Source organism: Amblyomma americanum, chromosome 9 (genome assembly GCF_052857255.1).
Source record: "Amblyomma americanum isolate KBUSLIRL-KWMA chromosome 9, ASM5285725v1, whole genome shotgun sequence".
In the NCBI taxonomy this organism is placed as follows: Eukaryota; Metazoa; Arthropoda; class Arachnida; order Ixodida; family Ixodidae; genus Amblyomma; species Amblyomma americanum.
The window spans coordinates 115,870,637-115,888,595 of record NC_135505.1 but is presented as its reverse complement, the minus strand read 5'-3'; the positions used below and the strand labels follow the sequence as shown (position 1 = coordinate 115,888,595).

At 50.4% G+C, this 17,959-nt stretch overlaps 1 protein-coding gene across 1 annotated transcript in view; it reads right to left on the bottom strand.

The window, feature by feature from the left end:
* Positions 1 to 5,227: 5,227 nt before the first annotated feature.
* LOC144104159 (uncharacterized) overlaps positions 5,228 to 17,959 on the bottom strand; it is an 87,489-nt gene continuing 74,757 nt past the window's right edge. The window contains exons 3-4 of the mRNA XM_077637004.1: positions 13,280 to 13,440; positions 5,228 to 6,344 (exon numbers count right to left, since the gene is read on the bottom strand). Coding sequence (XP_077493130.1) covers positions 5,724 to 6,344; positions 13,280 to 13,440 — 782 coding nt within the window. The 3' untranslated portion in view covers positions 5,228 to 5,723. The remainder of the gene's footprint in view (positions 6,345 to 13,279; positions 13,441 to 17,959) is intronic.

Below are 17,959 nucleotides of genomic sequence, written 5' to 3'. Positions count from 1 at the left end.
ATTTCTCCACTCTGCCTGCTATCCTTTATTTCCGCTGCCCCAGCTCAGGTGCTTCAGTATCGATGGCAGATGCCGGGGCTAGCAAAAATCTTTTCCTTCCTTTTTACTATTATTTTTAATAACACCACTACCACCACCACCCTGCACGAGCAATGAGGCCCGCCATGCCCGGCAGTTGTGAAGGTACGCAGCTTCACCATTCGCAGCGATCAACAACGATGGCGATAACTGCGCTCCATAGCATACAGTATAGCATGCAACTCAAATACTAATGCACTTCCGAGCAGACACCATGATATCAAGCTTATACAGCCATTACGCAGGGGTGTCCCATGAGTGAAAGTGGCTAATATGTAATAAGCAAAGCTTTCTAACAAAGATATGTGGCTGTGCATGCAAGCCAAGCCAGGCACAATCTAAGAGATTCAACTGCAAAGTTACGCTAGTTGAAATTCATCTTTACTTAAGGAAGAGTGCGAAAAGTTCTGAGGCTGAGTGCTTGAAATATATTTGTAATGTAATGGTTGGTTTGGTTTATGGGGGTTTAACGTCCCAAAGCGACTCAGGCTATGAGAGACGCCGTAGTGAAGGGCTCCGGAAATTTTGACCACCAGGGGTTCTTTAACGTGCACTGACATCGCACAGTACACGGGCCTCTAAAATTTCGCCTCCATCGAAATTCGACCGCCGCGGCCGGGATCGAATTTGCAATGTAATGATTTAAGTGTTATAATCATGTTTAGATAGCTAAATAAAACAATGTTATTTTGGAAAAGTTTGAGTAATGTGTCCGACAAAACATATAACATTATTTGTTAATTTTTAGCATTATAGTAAGATTTGCATGTAAGCGTTAGAATAATGTTTACTTTCAATGTTAAACTAACTTTTTACGTATAACAATATAACGTTTTTTGTTCATTTTTAACATTAATGTAACGTTCCAATGCAACATACAGGTAATCAGCCCAATATTGCAAATGAATGGTTTCACTCTGGTCGCTTGTTGGACCAGTCTTTGCCAATACACTTCCAATATTGGGCGGATTACCTGTGCTGCTTGGGAACGTTACTACATAACGTTACATGACATTTTTATAACCTTATTCTTATGTTCGGTGTGCTTGGGAGACTTGGCGTGTTCTGATTCTGTAGCACTTCAGCTGCAATGCCAGGAGGAGGACAATAAACTGTATTTTCGTCGACCAAGGTAGCAAGGTGCAATGCCAAAAAAGTCACTTTGCACTGCACATGGGTGTCATGTATTTCGCCTCCATCGTAACGCGGCCGGTGAGGCCGCGACTGGATCCCTGGACCTCGTGCTCAATAGCCAAACACCGAACGTCGCCTGTTTCCCCTTCAGGTAACCGATAGAGGAGACTTGATTAGATCGGTATGACATGCAGCTGTGACAAGTGGGCTCTCTGCGTAGCTATACTGCTGGTTCATCCGTTGTAGTGCGTGTACATAGTTAGGAGCAGCACAGTGTAAAGGCCAGGTAGGCGCAGTAACTGGCTCACTTTGGGTGGAAACCTGAACCGAACTTGAGAGAAAGGAAGGGAAAGGGAGGAGCATAAATGTCGGGTTTAACGTCCCGAAGTGGTACGCGGGCTGTCATGGGCGCCGTAATGGCTCCGCATCAATTTAGACCACCTGGGGGTCTTTAACGTGCGCTGACATTGTATGAACGCCTTTTGCGTTTCGGCCCCCTCCCATCGGAACGCGGCCGGGACTGAACTAAATGAGTGACTGAACCCGGTGCGCTAACCATTGAGCTGCCGCAGAGCACGGGTGCATCACGCATGCCCACGGTCTTAAAGGAATTAGACATCACATTTTTGATTGCGTGTTTTCTTCTTCCAAACCATGTCTTAGACATTCGTATACATGGAGCACACTGTGGTATTCGTGTACGAGCGCTAAACAATTTATATTTGAATTTCTTCTTGATGCTGTTTCGGTTTCATCGACCGAACGACAACTGTGAAGTCAATTCGATGTTCTGGTCACGTGATCCACTAGAAAAACTGTAAATATAATCGCTGACAGGACATTTTTTGTCAGTCCAGGTCTCAGTGGAGGCTGGATTATAAATGTCGTAGTGACTTAAAACAACATATCAGCGATTATATTAGGTTAGCGTTCAGCAGTGATGGAAGCGCGTGATGAGTGAGGCCTCATTCACACTTGAGAGTCGCAGAGGTCGCGCGACCAGCAGTCGCCTGCGAATACACCGCAGTTCTAAAACACCGATGTTCAGACTTCCAAGGGTGACCTGCGGGTCGCCTTCTCGTTCGATTCTCGTTTGAAATGAGAACTCTTGGGAATGACGCCGTTCGCGCGCTTTCGAAAGTTTCGTATGCTTTGGCTGCGTCTCCTGCGCTCGCGCTTGGCCCTCGAAAGTGCTCTGGTCACTCGATATTAGCAATGTACTGCGACGACCTGAGCGAAGAGGAAGATATAGCGGCAATGTGTACCGCGGCCGTACAAGCGGCCTGCCAGCCATCCTGGATGCCGGCCGCTAGCGTCAGAAAAATGCGCTAGTATGTTGTTTGTTCGCGTCCATACCATGCTCTGGGAAGTCGAAATTCAAAAATGAATCAGTCTTGAGGGTCGTTAGCCAATACCGAGCTGCTGGATACAAGCAAATTTCTTCTCATAGCCGCTTTGCTGCTGTTGCCCAAAGCGGCTCGATCGCCTGGCGCCTGTTTCTCCGCTGCTGAAGGCGTCGCGGAAATCGAGCATATTTTTATATTGTCATGAGGCGGGGTTCACAATAAAGCCGTGACGAAAGTAGCATCTTGATTACAGAGCTGGTTAGTTCCGAAACGCCCTCAGCTGCGGCATCGATGTGAAACCGGCTAGGCTTAGTGACGACTACGGCAGCTCGGCGCACCCGCGAGCGGCGTCGTTGCCGAAAGCTCGGCTCGCTCGCTGATTGGTTCAGCGGTTTGCGACTCGCAGTCGCGAGGCGAAATCGAGCAGCGAGCGACTGGCCCGCGTCTGTCGCTTTTCGACCAACGTGACCGTTTGCGACTGACGCTTTTCGACCAAAACAGACGCACGACCTCTGCGACTCTCAAGTGTGAATGGGCCCTAAAAACAAAGTGCATTTTAAAGCGAGGAGCGTTGAAAGCGATCTTGTGCGAGGGGAACCAAAGACACTTTCGACATCCGTGAAGAATATGTGAACGAGCATCAGTGCAGGAGGAATGGGTATTTATCAACGCACAATTGAGGTGGCGAATGTCAGAATCATAGTAACAGTTGGACCTCATGATCATTCCAGGCAATCCCGAAAACATATGCATGCATATATGATATTTTATAGAAGTGCTCGTTAAGGTCGCCTTAATTTTTGAAGTATTACCGAAGTCAGAAAGACAGTTACAGCATCGCAGTTCCAATGCAGGGAGGGCCGGAAAAGCATCTAACGTATAGTACATATATCGCGATTTTTTTTTTGCGTTTACAGATTTTTTTACAAAACTGCGAGAGATACGCAGTGCAGTCTGTGCAGGTGATTTGTGCAGTAAGGCGCACGTTATATACTGTCAGCAACGAATGAAACGAGAACAAGAATACTGCAACATGTAAGCCACATGAAAACAGAAATGCTATGCCATTAACCAGAATGTCGTATGACGAACGATTGCTCAAAATTTTGTTGAATGTATTCGGGAAAACTGACACCGCATATTGTGAGGCCTATAGCCACACACGACCTCTGGCTCACTTGATGGTCAACCGGCAACGCACGGCGAAGTCAGCTTTACCTAGCGCGATGAAGCTTCCGCTTCAAAAGTGTTGTTAATTTTAGTTAAAGAAACGTCTAATTATTCAGCACTATCACGTACTATCAGCAACGAATGAAACGCGAACAAGTAAATTCAGGCAGCAACAAAAAACAGCGGCATATTAGCGCCTGCAAAGCAAACACAAGCATGGCTGATTATCACTTCTGAAGAGGAGCCCTTGCGTTTTCGAAGTGAAATTGCCCTCTGGAAGTATTGAATTTCCCCTGGCTAAGACCTTCATACTTTGCTAATCGTGGCTTAGTTGTCTTGTTCGCGTTTTGTTTCTTGCTGATAGTATGTAATGTTCGCCTTGCTGAACGATCCACCTGCAGAAACCACAACGACGTATTTCTCAGTTTTTGAAATGAACAAAAGAATCGTCCTGTATACGCTTCACTTCAAACTACGTACGCTGCTGTTGCAACTAGGCACTTTAGCTTTTTTGCGCGTGTCTACGTGATTTGGCTATAGCCTTCGACTGTTTGCGTCAAAGCAAGGTTTTAATTAAGTAAATAGGGGGGAGAGCTAAAAAAACAGTTCTTGTGACTCACGGTGCCTTATCTATATCACTTTCAGAGCGATGCCTATCAAACGGCAAGCACCTCAGCACATTTGAACTGCGTCACTACGCCGAATCATGAGACATAGCACGTATATATAGGTATGCCCGAAGCATTGGGTGGTATGTGATCAGCACAGCAGCTTATACATCTATGTCCGTACAGCTGTCGGATGCCGCTGCCAGAGAAGCATTTGAAGGCTTCCCTTAAACTAGCAGCTCTGGCATTGGGACAGCTCTAAAGACACGCGAACAAGAGTTGCTGATATGCAACCGTTCACACACACTCCCCATTCTGCGCGCCTTTTCTTCTGGTACACTACATCAGCGCCCTTACAAAAATTTCAATAGATAGTCTATATACTGTCCATAGACTTTTTCAATAATCTAAAGAATTCTATAGACTGCTCTATAGAAAATATAAATCCTCTAAACAATATATAGATTTATGTGCATATACTTTCAGTAGACGTTTCTCTGTGGACAACATATAGACAAAAGGAAATGTCTATAGAATGACATTCGAGGCGACTACCTCGAATAGCCGCCGGCTGTACCGTTGTACTTTGGCAGGATAGGTGGTGGTAGTACTTGGTATAGGATGACAATAGAGTCTACAAGAAAGGTATAGAAAATCTATAGACCGCAAAGGTTTGCAGAGACGTTTGCTGCCGATGGCAATGGGAGCTCGAAGCTTCTGGCGACGTATTCAGTATAACTTGTCCCGCCTTCGGCTTCCAGACAAGAGACATCTATATCTTCAAGGCTGTTCTTCGTTAAGTGGCCATTGAATGCACATACATAACCCACTGTGCACATATGCATACACCCAGGTGCTGCCAAGTAACCACAAATTCAATCCACAGTTGATGAGATTTTTTTTCTTTTATTTACAGCTTAAATACGAGCTTAGCTGAAAGTCCAGCGTCGTCAGTACGGTAAGAAGAGCGCTTGCAGCGAGGCGACTACCTCGAACAGCCGCCGGCTGTACCGTTGTCCTTTGTGATGGTAGGATAGGTGGTGGTACTTGGTAAGATGACATTGGTGGTGAAGGTTGCGGTGGTGACAACGAGGGCATGGGCGCGAGGTACACGGCACTCCTTCCACCGCACAAAAAAATGCGCGCGAAGTCCACGCACAGGGACGACCCAGCCAAAGCGACTGCTGCTGCTGCTGCTGTGTGGCGTTCCGGTGGCGCCTACAAAAGGTCCCTCCGTTATGTACACAAATAATAGCGAGAGATTGTCCCGGGCGTATATCACAGAGGGGCGCGCGTGAGGGGCACACCAACACACACGCGCGCACCCACGACACATGCACACGCACCGCGGGTGACGACGATGACGACATCAGAGGGCGGCGGGGCCTCAGAGAACCTGGAACTTCCAGGGCGCCGCCGCTCCGCCTTTGTCCCCTCCGCCGTACTCGAGGCAGTCCGCGGCCGGGGGCGTCCTCGTACTCAGCGTCGCAGGCCGGTCCTGCTGGTGGGACGACGGGTGCGGGGCCTGGTGCGGTGGGGCCTGGTGCACGGGTCCAGCGAGGTAGTCCATGCCGCCGTAGTAGGGCGCCCCGTAGGGACCAGTGGGCGCGTAGCAGCCACCTCCCGCGGTCTGGAGGGAAGGTGGGGCAGCGTGCTGGGGTCCCGCTGCTAGGGTAGCCTGGCTCACCGTCGGTCCCTGGCCGTGAGCCACAGAGGAGGAACCCGTGTGGTACGGGGAGCGCTGGTGCGCGCCAGCCATGAGCTCGGCCACGGCTGGTCCGATGGCTGCGGGGCTCCAGATGGAGCTCGCCTGCTGGTGGAGGGGAGAGGAGGCGGCGCTGGCGACCAGCGCCGCCGGCTTGTACGGAGATTCGCCACGGCTCGACGAGGTCGGGCTGGATGAGGGCGCGGGACTCTTGGCCTTCTTGGGTCGCGGCTTGGAGGCGGAGCCGTTCTGCTGCTGCTGCTGCTGCTGACGGCACTTGGCTCGGCGGTTCTTGAACCATACCTGCGCGCAGGGTGCAAGAAAGCATGGTCAAGACATGCGCATTTGATAAGTTTTAATTGTTGGTCGGCTAATGTACAGGTCCGCGGTAAGCAGATTTTGAGCCAGCATATCGTGTACAAGTCAAGAACGCAGCGGCGTATACACCTCAAAGTATGCCCTCCAGCCAATGGCATCGGCCGAATGTCATGACGTCACGGTTAATCTCATTTCACAGAGGTATACTTGCCATCCAACAGTGATTTCACGCTTGGGGATAAACCGCGACGTCATGAGAACCGGTTGACGCCATTGGCTGGAGGCATGATGTAATAATATATTCTTACAAAGTGGCTGGAGGGTTTCATTTGAGGGGCCCGGCATCCGCAGCTGCTTTCTTGAATTGTATCCGACTATAGGGCTTTTCAAACATTGTTTTCTTGGGTATGCGTCCTTTTATGCGCTACATCATCCTGTACTGATTCCGACAACCGAACTATAGACTTCAGCATTGTGACAAGAACTGCGTGTAAAAAGGACATGCGTTTGCGAAATAGGCGTGGAGAGAAAAGCTGACATCCGGCACTTTGCTTCTTTTGAACCTCTAATTTATGTTTATTGAACGCCACAGGGTTATATCATTCTTCCCTGCTCCGCTACCACGCGACGCACTCTGTTCGCTTCCAGACTGCGCCATATCACAATAAATCTGTCGACTGCTACAAGCCGATGTTATGTGCGTACTTTCAGAATTTTATGGCTACGTTAAGGAAAAATTGAATAACTGTAGCAAGCTGCACCGTACTTAACGGCGAAAGTAAACCCCATTGACAAATGGAGCAAAATAGAGTAAGCGAGATGAGCGCACTAACCGCGTACTGTCATAATAATAATAATAATTGGTTTTGGGGGAAAGGAAATGGCGCAGTATCTGTCTCATATATCGTTGGACACCTGAACCGCGCCGTAAGGAAAGGGTAATGGGGGGAGTGAAAGGAGAAAGGAAGAGAGAGGTGCCGTAGTGGAGGGCTCCGGAATAATTTCGACCACCTGGGGATCTTTAACGTGCACTGACATCGCACAGCACACGGGCGCCTTAGCGTTTTTCCTCCATAAAAACGCAGCCGCCGCGGTCGGGTTCGAACCCGGGAACTCCGGATCAGTAGTCGAGCGCCCTAACCACTGAGCCACCACGACGGGGACGTACTGTCATCGCCGTGTGTGTATACACGAACCGCACATGCAAGTGCCAGGAAGAGCAAATGCAAACAAACAGACATCCCTAAGGATAAAGGAGTCACACAAGAGCGACTGCACCTATAACCCGGCCGCACCTCGCCCACAGAAGGACCACACTCAAAGTAGACGCCGATACCATCGGTACATACACCGACAACTCTTCGCATCATCGCACACCGGACCCAGCGGCGGACCAAATGGAGTCCCAGCCGCCCAAGCCCAGTTCGCACAGAGGACCCCCGAATCCGTACGGCGCATGCGTCAAGAAAACATACACAAGTTACACACATACACACCGCCACGACCACGGTGGGCTGCTATTACCTTCCGGACCCCAAGAAAGAAGCGGCGGGCGTTAAAAGGTTTACCGCGTGCGTTCGCGTGTGCTCGCGACCTCGGCAAGCACGCACAAATCCGCACGCGGTGTCCCCGGCTCTTGAACTTCGCCGCCTGGACCGACTGCGCGGTTCACGGACCTCAGAGTTCCGCGAGGTTTAGTGAACTGAAACCGAGCCGGACAAAGGAAAAAAGAGAACGCCGACGAGCGGAGCCAAGAAAAGCGCGACACGTTTAAGCCTGAGGACACAGCCTTTCGCGTGGCGCCGACAGCAACGCCAGCCAGGGCCCACACAGATCAGGAAGGAGCGAGGGAGGAAAGGCGACCGCATATATGCGCGCTCACGCACAAGGCGGCCATCGCCGTATACCGGCAGGCACTGCGGCTGTGAGTTGCTGGCTACATAGATGGGCCGGACAATGGAGGAGAACACTCCCTTCCCCTCTCTCTTCCTTTCCGTCCTTCCCCAATTTCTCTCTCGCCCGCGCAGGCAGCAACATCAGTAGCAGTTTTATATTATAGGTCCCCCCTCGATACCCCCACCGTGGCAGGATGCCGATAACGCCCCGCAAATAACACGCCGCAGCAGCCACGCGATGAAGCGACGCAGACGCACACACAGACACGTCGTCGTGTGTGTTCGTCTGTGCGTTCCCGTAACGCACAAACAAGAACGGACAACGCCCCAGCCACTGCCCCCCTATTCCCCTGGCACCCCCTGCAACCCTCTTTACTTGGGAGCTCTTCTCGGCGTGAACATCACGCTTCTTGAATAAACAGAAAAGAGGTTTGGGGGGAAAAGAAGCCCTCTCCCTGTCCTCATCATGCGGCGGCCGCCGCCGCCAAAGCATCCGACACCGCACACCTCGCTGTGACGACAGTGTGCGTGTGTGAGTAGGGAACTCGTGGCGGCTGCTCTAGAGAGATACCGGGTCGGCCCTCTACAAACAAGCGATCTCCGCGCGAGCTGCAGAGGCGGCGGAGGTCTTTTGCCCGCTCCGGTCTTGCGGAGGAGAGGGCGGACGAGCCGGGGGGCCAGATCCCGTGCGAGATGGTGGCATTCTTTGAAGCAATAGTTTCCCTTTGAGCGCCAGCAGTAGCTGCAGCGACACCGAATCAATGCTGTGTCGGTGTCCGCCGCGTAAAAGGACTGGAGTTCTCCTTTTTTTTTACCCCGCCAGGAAATACTCGGTCAGCTCTTACCCTGGCACAGCGATAAGGCGTGGACACTGGACGTGCGTTGGACCTAACTTCCGGCGGATGGGATTGGTTGGTTGCGTAGTCACGGACGCGATGTATACCTTTATTCGATGGCCACGCCACGTGGAATGTGTGCGCTCCGTAGAGTTAGGCATGTAATGCTCACTACTACATCCACGGATATAGCGCTGTACTGAACGCATGCTCGAACTGCGCGTATCACCAGAAGCATAATCATTTTCGTTCCTAATATAAGTCCACATCGGGACTGCCCAGGAGGATAGTAAAGATCAGGAGTGCAATTCAAATGAGCAGTATGCGTTCCTCTAGTGAGGCTCACGTTGACCTGGGTTGCCGCTAGCTAATATAGTAGCGCACATTCCACGTCGGGCACATATTTTAAAAGGAGTATATATCAGCAAAAGAGGCGGTCACGATTTCGTACTTCAGCGGAACTTACACATTACCTGTGGAGTCTTTTTAAATACAAAGCTGGAGCAGGCAATCCAGGCGTACGCACCTTTCTGTAGAGTTCTTTGATCACAATAGTTGAACTTTCCGCGGGACCCAGCACTCTAAACCCGTTCAAAACTAGGAGATTAGCCGATTGTCACACAACTTGTGGCACTCAGATGAACCGCGCAGCGCTTTCAAAACATTATTATGGAATGGTTATCACGGGGACCGAAAATTTGAGGGGCGCCGCCAAAGGCGAGGGGCCCTGCTCAAAGGTGACACATCCATCTGCTAATGTTCAGGGACTGAACCGCGGGCAGTGGCCGAACTTAGATTAAGAATTCCGTAATTGGTATACATGGCTAAAGAAACCTGGTTCTGTAGCAGGTGCATGCACTTCACTATCGCCACATTCTCTTTTCTCTCTCCTTGGCATCCTGATTTTGATCAGGACATATCTATGCGATTATGTGCTCTGCAGATTGCCTTCCTTGATTAAGCTTATCTCCTCTTGATATCCGGCTAGGATAGCATTAACTCGATTTCAGTTTATAGTCCACATATACTCTCTTTCTGCGTCAACTTTGCTTGCGTACGCCACCGCAAAAGACACTGGCCCTAATTCATTAGTTATTGACAGAGCTTGATGATCAGTACTTTATAGAGTTTATAGAAGACATATTTCGCTTGGTTCCTTTACATTCAGCATTTACACAGTGTACATAAAGTGAAACTAAGCTCAAGCGTTGAGATGCCACATATATATGGCCGTACTTACGGCCACCAGTGGCCGCAACGTAAGATGTTTGGTTTATGAGGTTTAACGTCTCTATGCGACTAAGAACATAAGGGCGCCGTAGAAGGGCTCCGGAAAATTTCGACCAATAGGGGTTTTTCAACGTGCACTGACGTTACAGGCCTGTAGCATTTCGACGCCATCGAAATGCGACCTCCGCGGCCGGGATCGGACCCGCGTCTTTCAGGTCAGCAGCCGAGTACCACAACCACTGATACGCCAAGGCGGTACAGAGCAGCGTCTCGTGTGATACAGGAAGCACACGCATGGAAAAACACAGACTCACGGAAAAGTGGGACACGACGCCATCGCCCATGCCACTTCCGTTGCCCAAGACATTCACTTTTCGGAAGAAGCGACAGGTGGTCGCTCCAGACCCCATCGAAGATACGATACGGTCGCTCGACGAAAGAAACCGAAAGGCGATGGTGGCGACCTCTTTGCCGTCGGTGCTTTTTACGCACAGTAGCAGTATAGAAAGTAAGGGTGCCTAGACAGAAGGTCTCCACCGTAGACATATACTGTCCAACATACATCGCGGTAGCGGCAATGCTGACAGGAACGCCAATAGACAGCAGCGGGGGGAGACATGTTACAAGGAACGCGCACGCGAGATTGCATCTGTCGCGCATCGGGGACACACATCGCAGCGTTTTTCCTGCGGCCACATCGCTTTCCATCCCCACCGCAGTCCTCTGTGTTGCGCATCTCACCGGAGCTGCCCCGCGCACCACGAGTGTATGTTTCTTTCATCGCGTGCACAAGAACAGTGCATGGCGCTGCGGGCGTAGAACGTGTTCACACGAGCGTTCTCGAGTGCGGCGTCGAATGTCTAGTTGCTCCGGCGCATTGTGCGAGAGGGGGGAGCTCCCCCCTCCCTCCTTCCCGCCACGCTCTCCCAAAACCATTCCCCGTCCTCTCCACAGCTGGCTCGACGACCAGGGGCCACCGCCGGTCGCTCAGCCATTTGCATGACAGAGATCGACCCCGAGGTCTGCACGGTCGCGGGAAAGCGGGCTTGTAATTGAAACCGGAGTGATTGTGTGCGTGTGCGTGCGTGTGCTTGCGTGCGCAGCCAGCTGACGAACCGCCGTCGTTTCGGATGTGTGCGCTGTCCCCGTTCTTCCCCCTACTCTCGTTCGCTGCTCGCTCGCTAGATGGCGTCTGCGGCGGCGGCAACGACAACGTTTCGGCACGGCGCGGTGAACCGTGGGAGGCGAGGCGAGTGGCCGCGGTTCGAGGTCTCTTTCCACGTGCGCGACAGTCCGAAACGTCTCGGTGTGTGTGAAAGACCTGCGCGCGCTTAGCCTGCACGTGACGCACGCCCACAGTAGCGACGACACGCGTGTATGGCCTTCTCATGAATAACCGATTTGGGGATTTGTGGGGTCGGTGATGCGGGGGCGGAAAATTGAGGGGATGATTTTGGGGAGGATACCCTGTTTTGCTTCCTTCTCAATGGTGATCACGACGGGAACTAAAAGGACACGAGTTATCCGCAAGGGGTATATATAGAGTGGGGCATGAAATCACTGATTTTAACCAATTCAATCATTTATATTGGGCGAAGATGTCGGACGCGATGGGAAGTGCTCAGTCAGCACTAACATGAAGCATAGAAAGAATTGCTGAGCTTTAATGACGCATGTAAGTGATTTGGTTTCACTATCGTTAGTCAAAGAAGCGGCATAACATGCATGTTCCGACCGTCGGTGCATAATGTCTAAGCACGGTAAGCTGCGAAAGCACGTAGAAATCGGATTGCTGCCAATGTAAAATTCATATTTCACAATTTATTGCGAATGATTTATACCGCCATAGAGCACGTCAGTAAATTGACAGCAGCTCTGGGCTGCTGTGATTTCATGGAAGAAAAATTAACCCATGTCAAGCGCGTGCTACAGTATACACGAAGGAATGCTTGTTAATATCGGCGCAGGTATGTCAATGATAGGATTATCGGTCGCTCAGTAGAACAACCTATCGCGTTCAGCGACAATTTGTGTTAGGTGATACCGATCACACTTCTGCAGGATAGAAGCCAGTACTGACGGTGCGGTTATAGGCACTGGATGAGAAAAATAAGTACAGCGACATTCCCTGCCATGCTGCTATCTGGTTACAATGCCATGCAGCGATAAACTGCAAGGCCCGAGTTACGTACAGTCGACGATCTCACCCATCGCAATGCGATGCCCTTGATTACGCAGGCAAAAGGGGTGAAATTTGCGCCACACAGAACTGTATACACACTACTGAACTACTGTGAAAAACTTCTCTGTGAATTGCGTCTTGCACCCTCCACAAAAAGGTATAGTGAATCAAGGTTCGAGGTATTTTAATTCTCGATCACCCCTCAAACTGCAGGAAAAAAGAAGGTCACGGAAGAAAAAAGCGTATACGTGGCAAATCTTCCATACTTTTTCTTCCGGCCATCGCCGTGGCTCAGTGGTTAGGGTGCTCGTCTATTGAGCCGAAAGACGCGGGTTCGATTCCGGCCGCGGTGATCGAATTTCGATGGATGCAAAATGCTACAGGCCCGTGTTCCGTGCGATGTCAGTGCATGTTAAAGAACGCCAGGCTGCCGAACTTTCCGGAGCCCTTCACCACGGCCTCCCTCATAGCCTGAGTCGCTTTGTGACGTTAAACACCATAAACCAAAAGAACCTTGTCTTCCCCCGTATAAAATGCTTTCATTCTGGAAGCTCTGCGCATGAATACTTCAGCACTGTGCATGACTACTTCAGCACTGTGCATGACTACTTTCTCCCGTCGACTTCTCTGTTCCCTTCGGGATCAATTTTTAAGTGGGGATTAAGAATTAAGCGCTTTGACTCATCCCTAATCCCGTCCTTGTTTTGTACAGTGCACAGCCGTGTGTGTCGGCACAGCCACACACACACAAAAAAGTGGAAGGCAATCGGTGCTTACCTGGACCCTGGACTCCGGAAGGTTGATCTTGAGGGCCACCTCTTCTCGCATGAAGATGTCCGGGTAGCGAGTCTTGCTGAACAGAGCCTCCAGGACGTCCAGCTGGGCCCTCGTGAACGTGGTCCTCTCGCGGCGTTGCTTGCGGGGAGCAGGTCCGGTCGCTGCACAGTTCAAGGGAGGAGCAGAGGTTAGAAACATCGACGACGACATCAGTGACCACGCGTCATTTAGCGCCAAGCTTAACTACCATATCATCCCCTTAGAAGGACTCCGACACTGACTGCAATAAGACGAGGGCACGCAGGCGAGGAGGCTGGACACTGATCAGTTGGCTTCGGTAACGGCTACGGTCACGCGAGTGGTATTAGTGCTAGCTTGTAGGGCCCGGCGCAACTGAAGTCACCTGTGTCAGTTGAGTTTTATAACAGGTATAGTGAGCAACTGAGCACTAAGCAGAACGTACTGCAAATAATTTGACCCGTGCCGCCTACAGTGATGGACTCTTCATCGGCGCGAACGTAATACGGTGTTGACGCGTACTAACATACTTTGATACGTACAATGGCAAGAGCCTGAACGATTATCTAAACTGGCGATGCGACAACGCATTTGGAAAAAAAAGGCAGTGACATGGACGAAATGACAGAGCTACAGAGTTATAAATAACCGTACGAGCCCAGTGACTGGAGAATAAATCAAGAGACAAGCCAACGGTAATTTAAAATGCGGACGTTTTGAACTGCGCACTGGTATACAACTGCCAAGCAGTCTTCCACTGCCCAGCGTACATAACAGCGCACCTTAGACGGAACTGCCTTCGGACACGCACTGTATGTTTCCTGACGTGGCACAGTAGTGTTTATATTTTAGACATAGGACGTGCAGCTCTAATCCCAGTTGAGTAACAACAACGACGTTTCGAGCGTTCCATTGTTATGTCCTTTTAAGGTATATCTGTATGCAAAATTGCTTCAGACCAGGTTCAGAAACTGCGCTTCATTCACTAAAAGGTATAGTTCAGCCCTGCGACCACGCCCCGTTGAGAACAGCCGCAGTGACTCAGTGCTAGCGATATTCCCTTCAGAACACAACACCGCCGCTTTGACGTCCAGACCTCCTGTGGCCGAATTCAAATGCACGCGATAAGCGCAACGTCTTTCGGACAAACTCCACCTTGTCAAAATTATGACCACGGCACTACCGCACGGGGACTGCCGCTTGGACAGGGTACCGCCCATTTCAAGTAGCCCGGCAGGAAGAATATACCTCCACGGCATATTTCCTCGTCGAGCATTTCCTGGACGAATGGTTCTTCTGAATCCGCTATGCACGAAACAGTTGAAGTATGCACGCACCCGAAAGCACAGGCACGCCCCGAACGATCGAGCGGTCAGCAGAGTGGCTCAAGTTCTTTGCTCCAAGTCGTAAAAATCATACAGAAATATTTCAGAAGCTAAAATAAAAGCCGAGCGCGCACCCGGGCTTCACGCTGCGCTTATCAGCCCGCTGCGCCAAACTAAACAACCGCACACGCTGCGACCGCCATTGTTGCTCGAGAGACAAATTTATGCCCCGAAACGCGCACACGCAGTGACGCTTCCTTTATGTTCTCATGTTACGGCCTTTTGTCATAAGCGCGCACCGTCCCGCCGGGTCTCCAGCAGCTCACGCAGCACCCCACGTTGAGCGCCAACGCCTGGCGACTCCCTCCAGGTTTCCCAAAGGCGCCGACGGGTGGCGCCACGTGCTCGGGAGCGCGCTTGTGTGTGCGAGAGCGCACGCGTTCAGGATCTCTCCGTCGCCGGAGAACAATAGCCGGGCCTGCTCCGCTTCGATAAAAGGGTACAACGTCTTTGAGGCTGCGGGGCTCGATGATGCGATCATTATGGTGTTCAGCAGTAAGTAGAGTGTTTAGTTTCGCTGGTGCTGTGTGTTCTCATCTCCGTGCTGTCTTGTTTGCGTCGTTGTCATTGATTCGGGTAATATCGACGCCCTGTATGCACCGTACTTCTCCCAAATTATGAATTACATGCACTGAGACCCGACGAAAACACGTTGTTCTCACTATACGCATCCGTAACATCGCCGGCTTGCATTCTAAAAAATGATGAGGCAGTAACTATTGAAACGGGACAGAAAGCAGTTTCAACTTTCATACGGCGCATTCATTTTCGGTTGTTTTCAACGAAACCGTCTCCACCGCGTGTCGCAACATAGACTGACGCCATCCGAACTGATAGGTGGTGCATACTTGTGTTCATTTAATACAAACAGCTTAAAGGCTCATACGGCGGGATTACCTTTGAAAGCATCACACTGTTGTCAAGTTACAAATTCTTAGATGCGAAATATGGTTGGACGAATCACATGACATCGGCGTCTGGTAGCGGGCGTCCACAGGTTTGATTCCGCGGCCGTGGAGGACGCGTTTTGGTGAAGGCGGAACAGACAACGCGCGGTAAGAAAATACGAGCGATCGAAAATTAATGTGAAGTACTCCATTAAACAGCATTGCCTCATGGCTTATCCCCAGCCTTGCTTTGGAGCGTAAAAATAAATTACTCAATCTTTATCGCAACGGTGCTGTTCACTGTGATGCGCACTTCACACTTTGGTGCTTATCGTGCAGAGAGGCACGGTCACTGTGTGCTGTATCGCTCTTCCTATTGACGGGAATCAGCTGCAGAGTTGTATTTCAGCTCAGGTTTCTATCCGAGCACATGCTTCTATCTGAACACAAGTTTATATCCCAGCATCCGAGCACATACTTCTATCCGAACACAAGTTTCTATCTGACCCTAAGTTACTATCTCCGCACGGGTTCCTGTCACAGCAGATGCTTCTACTTGAACACAAATTCCTCTCCGAGCACAGGTTTATATCAGGCCGAGTTTCTGTCCGAACACAAGTTTCTATTTCGGCACATCTTTACATGCGGGCACAAGCTACTATCTGAGCAGAGGTTTCAATCTGAGCACAGGTTTCTATCCGAGCACAAGTTACAGTCTGAGCAGAGGTTTCTATCCGAGAACAAGTTACTATCCGAGCACAAGTTACTATCTGAGCAGAGGTTTCTATCTGAGCAGAGGTTTCTATCTGAGCAGAGGTTTCTATCCGAGCATAAGTTACTATCTGAGCAGACGTTTCTATCTGAGCAGAGGTTTCTATCTGATCACAAGTTACTATCTGAGCAGAGGTTTCTATCTGAGCAGAGGTTTCTATCCGAGCACAAGTTACTATCTGAGCAGAGGTTTCTATCCGAGCAGACGTTTCTATCTGAGCAGACGTTTCTATCTGAGCAGAGGTTTCTATCTGAGCAGAGGTTTCTATCTGAGCAGAGGTTTCTATCTGAGCAGAGGTTTCTATCCGAGCACAAGTTACTATCTGAGCAGAGGTTTCTATCCGAGCATAAGTTACTATCTGATCAGACGTTTCTATCTGAGCAGAGGTTTCTATATGAGCAGAGGTTTCTATCCGAGCAGAAGTTACTATCTGAGCAGACGTTTCTATCTGAGCAGACGTTTCTATCTGAGCAGACGTTTCTATCTGAGCAGACGTTTCTTCTATCTCATCACAACTGTATTTCTTGCAGAGGAAGACTATTCGTCGCATCAGAGTTCAAGCTCTCCCCGATTAGCTGGCACCATCTGCACGGTTCTTCACCTTAAAAACACTGCACAGTTCTATTTAAGCGTGGCAGAGCTCAGTGGAGAATGCGTGCGGTGCGTGTGCAGCGGCCAGAGCGGTCGCGCACTCCCAGCTGGCCGGCCGGTGGGCCCAGCTATGCGCGCCGCCGCGGGGTTCCTTTCATCTTGGCCGCCATCTCGCGGGCGCGCGGACGCGTGCAGTTGCGTAAACTACGCGACACTGCGGCTGCTGCGGCGGCGGCGACGCGGACGCCAGAGTTCTCTCGCGCGCCGCGCTCCCATGGCAGCGAGCCGCGGCCGACCAGTCTTTTTCCGCGGAAACGGGCAAATAAACATCAAAACAGGCCGAAGAAAAAGAACTGGCTCGATGCCGGCGTTCCGTCGGCGACAAACTTGCCTTCGCCGATTCCGCCTCGAGAGAATAACCGCGGCGGTGAATTCCTGAGGCTCTGCAGTGCGGGAGCGCGTAGCGAAGTCTGAAGAAGATGAAGGAAAGAACAACGCAGAAGGTGGAGGAAGGAAAGAACAAAGACAGAAGGAAGGAAAGAAGAACAAAGGAAGAAGGAAGGAAAGAAAGAAGAACAAAGGCAGAAGGAAGGAGAGAACAAACAGAAGGAAGACAGAAGGAAGGAGAGAACAAACAGAAGGAAGGAAAGAGGAACAAAGAAGAAATGAAAAACAAAGATAGAAGGAAAGAAGAACAAAGAAAGAAGGAAGGAAAAAAGAACAAAGAAAAAGGGAATGAAAGAAGAACAAATGAAAGAAGAACAAAACAAGGAGAGAGCAAAGAAAATAAGGAGAGCAAAAATAACAGAAGGAAGAAAGAGCAAAATGAATGAACGAAGAAGAAAGCAAGGAGAGATAGAAGGAAGCAAAGAACGGAAGAAAGACGGAGAGAAGCAATCCCATTAGAGCCAAAGAGTTACGGTGCGACCGCAGGGAACCCAACGAAAGGGACGCAAACAGTGCGCAGTGCTGTGTTTGCGCTTCCGCTTTTTTTTTTTTTTTGCGTAGAGTGCTTCGTTCTTGCCGA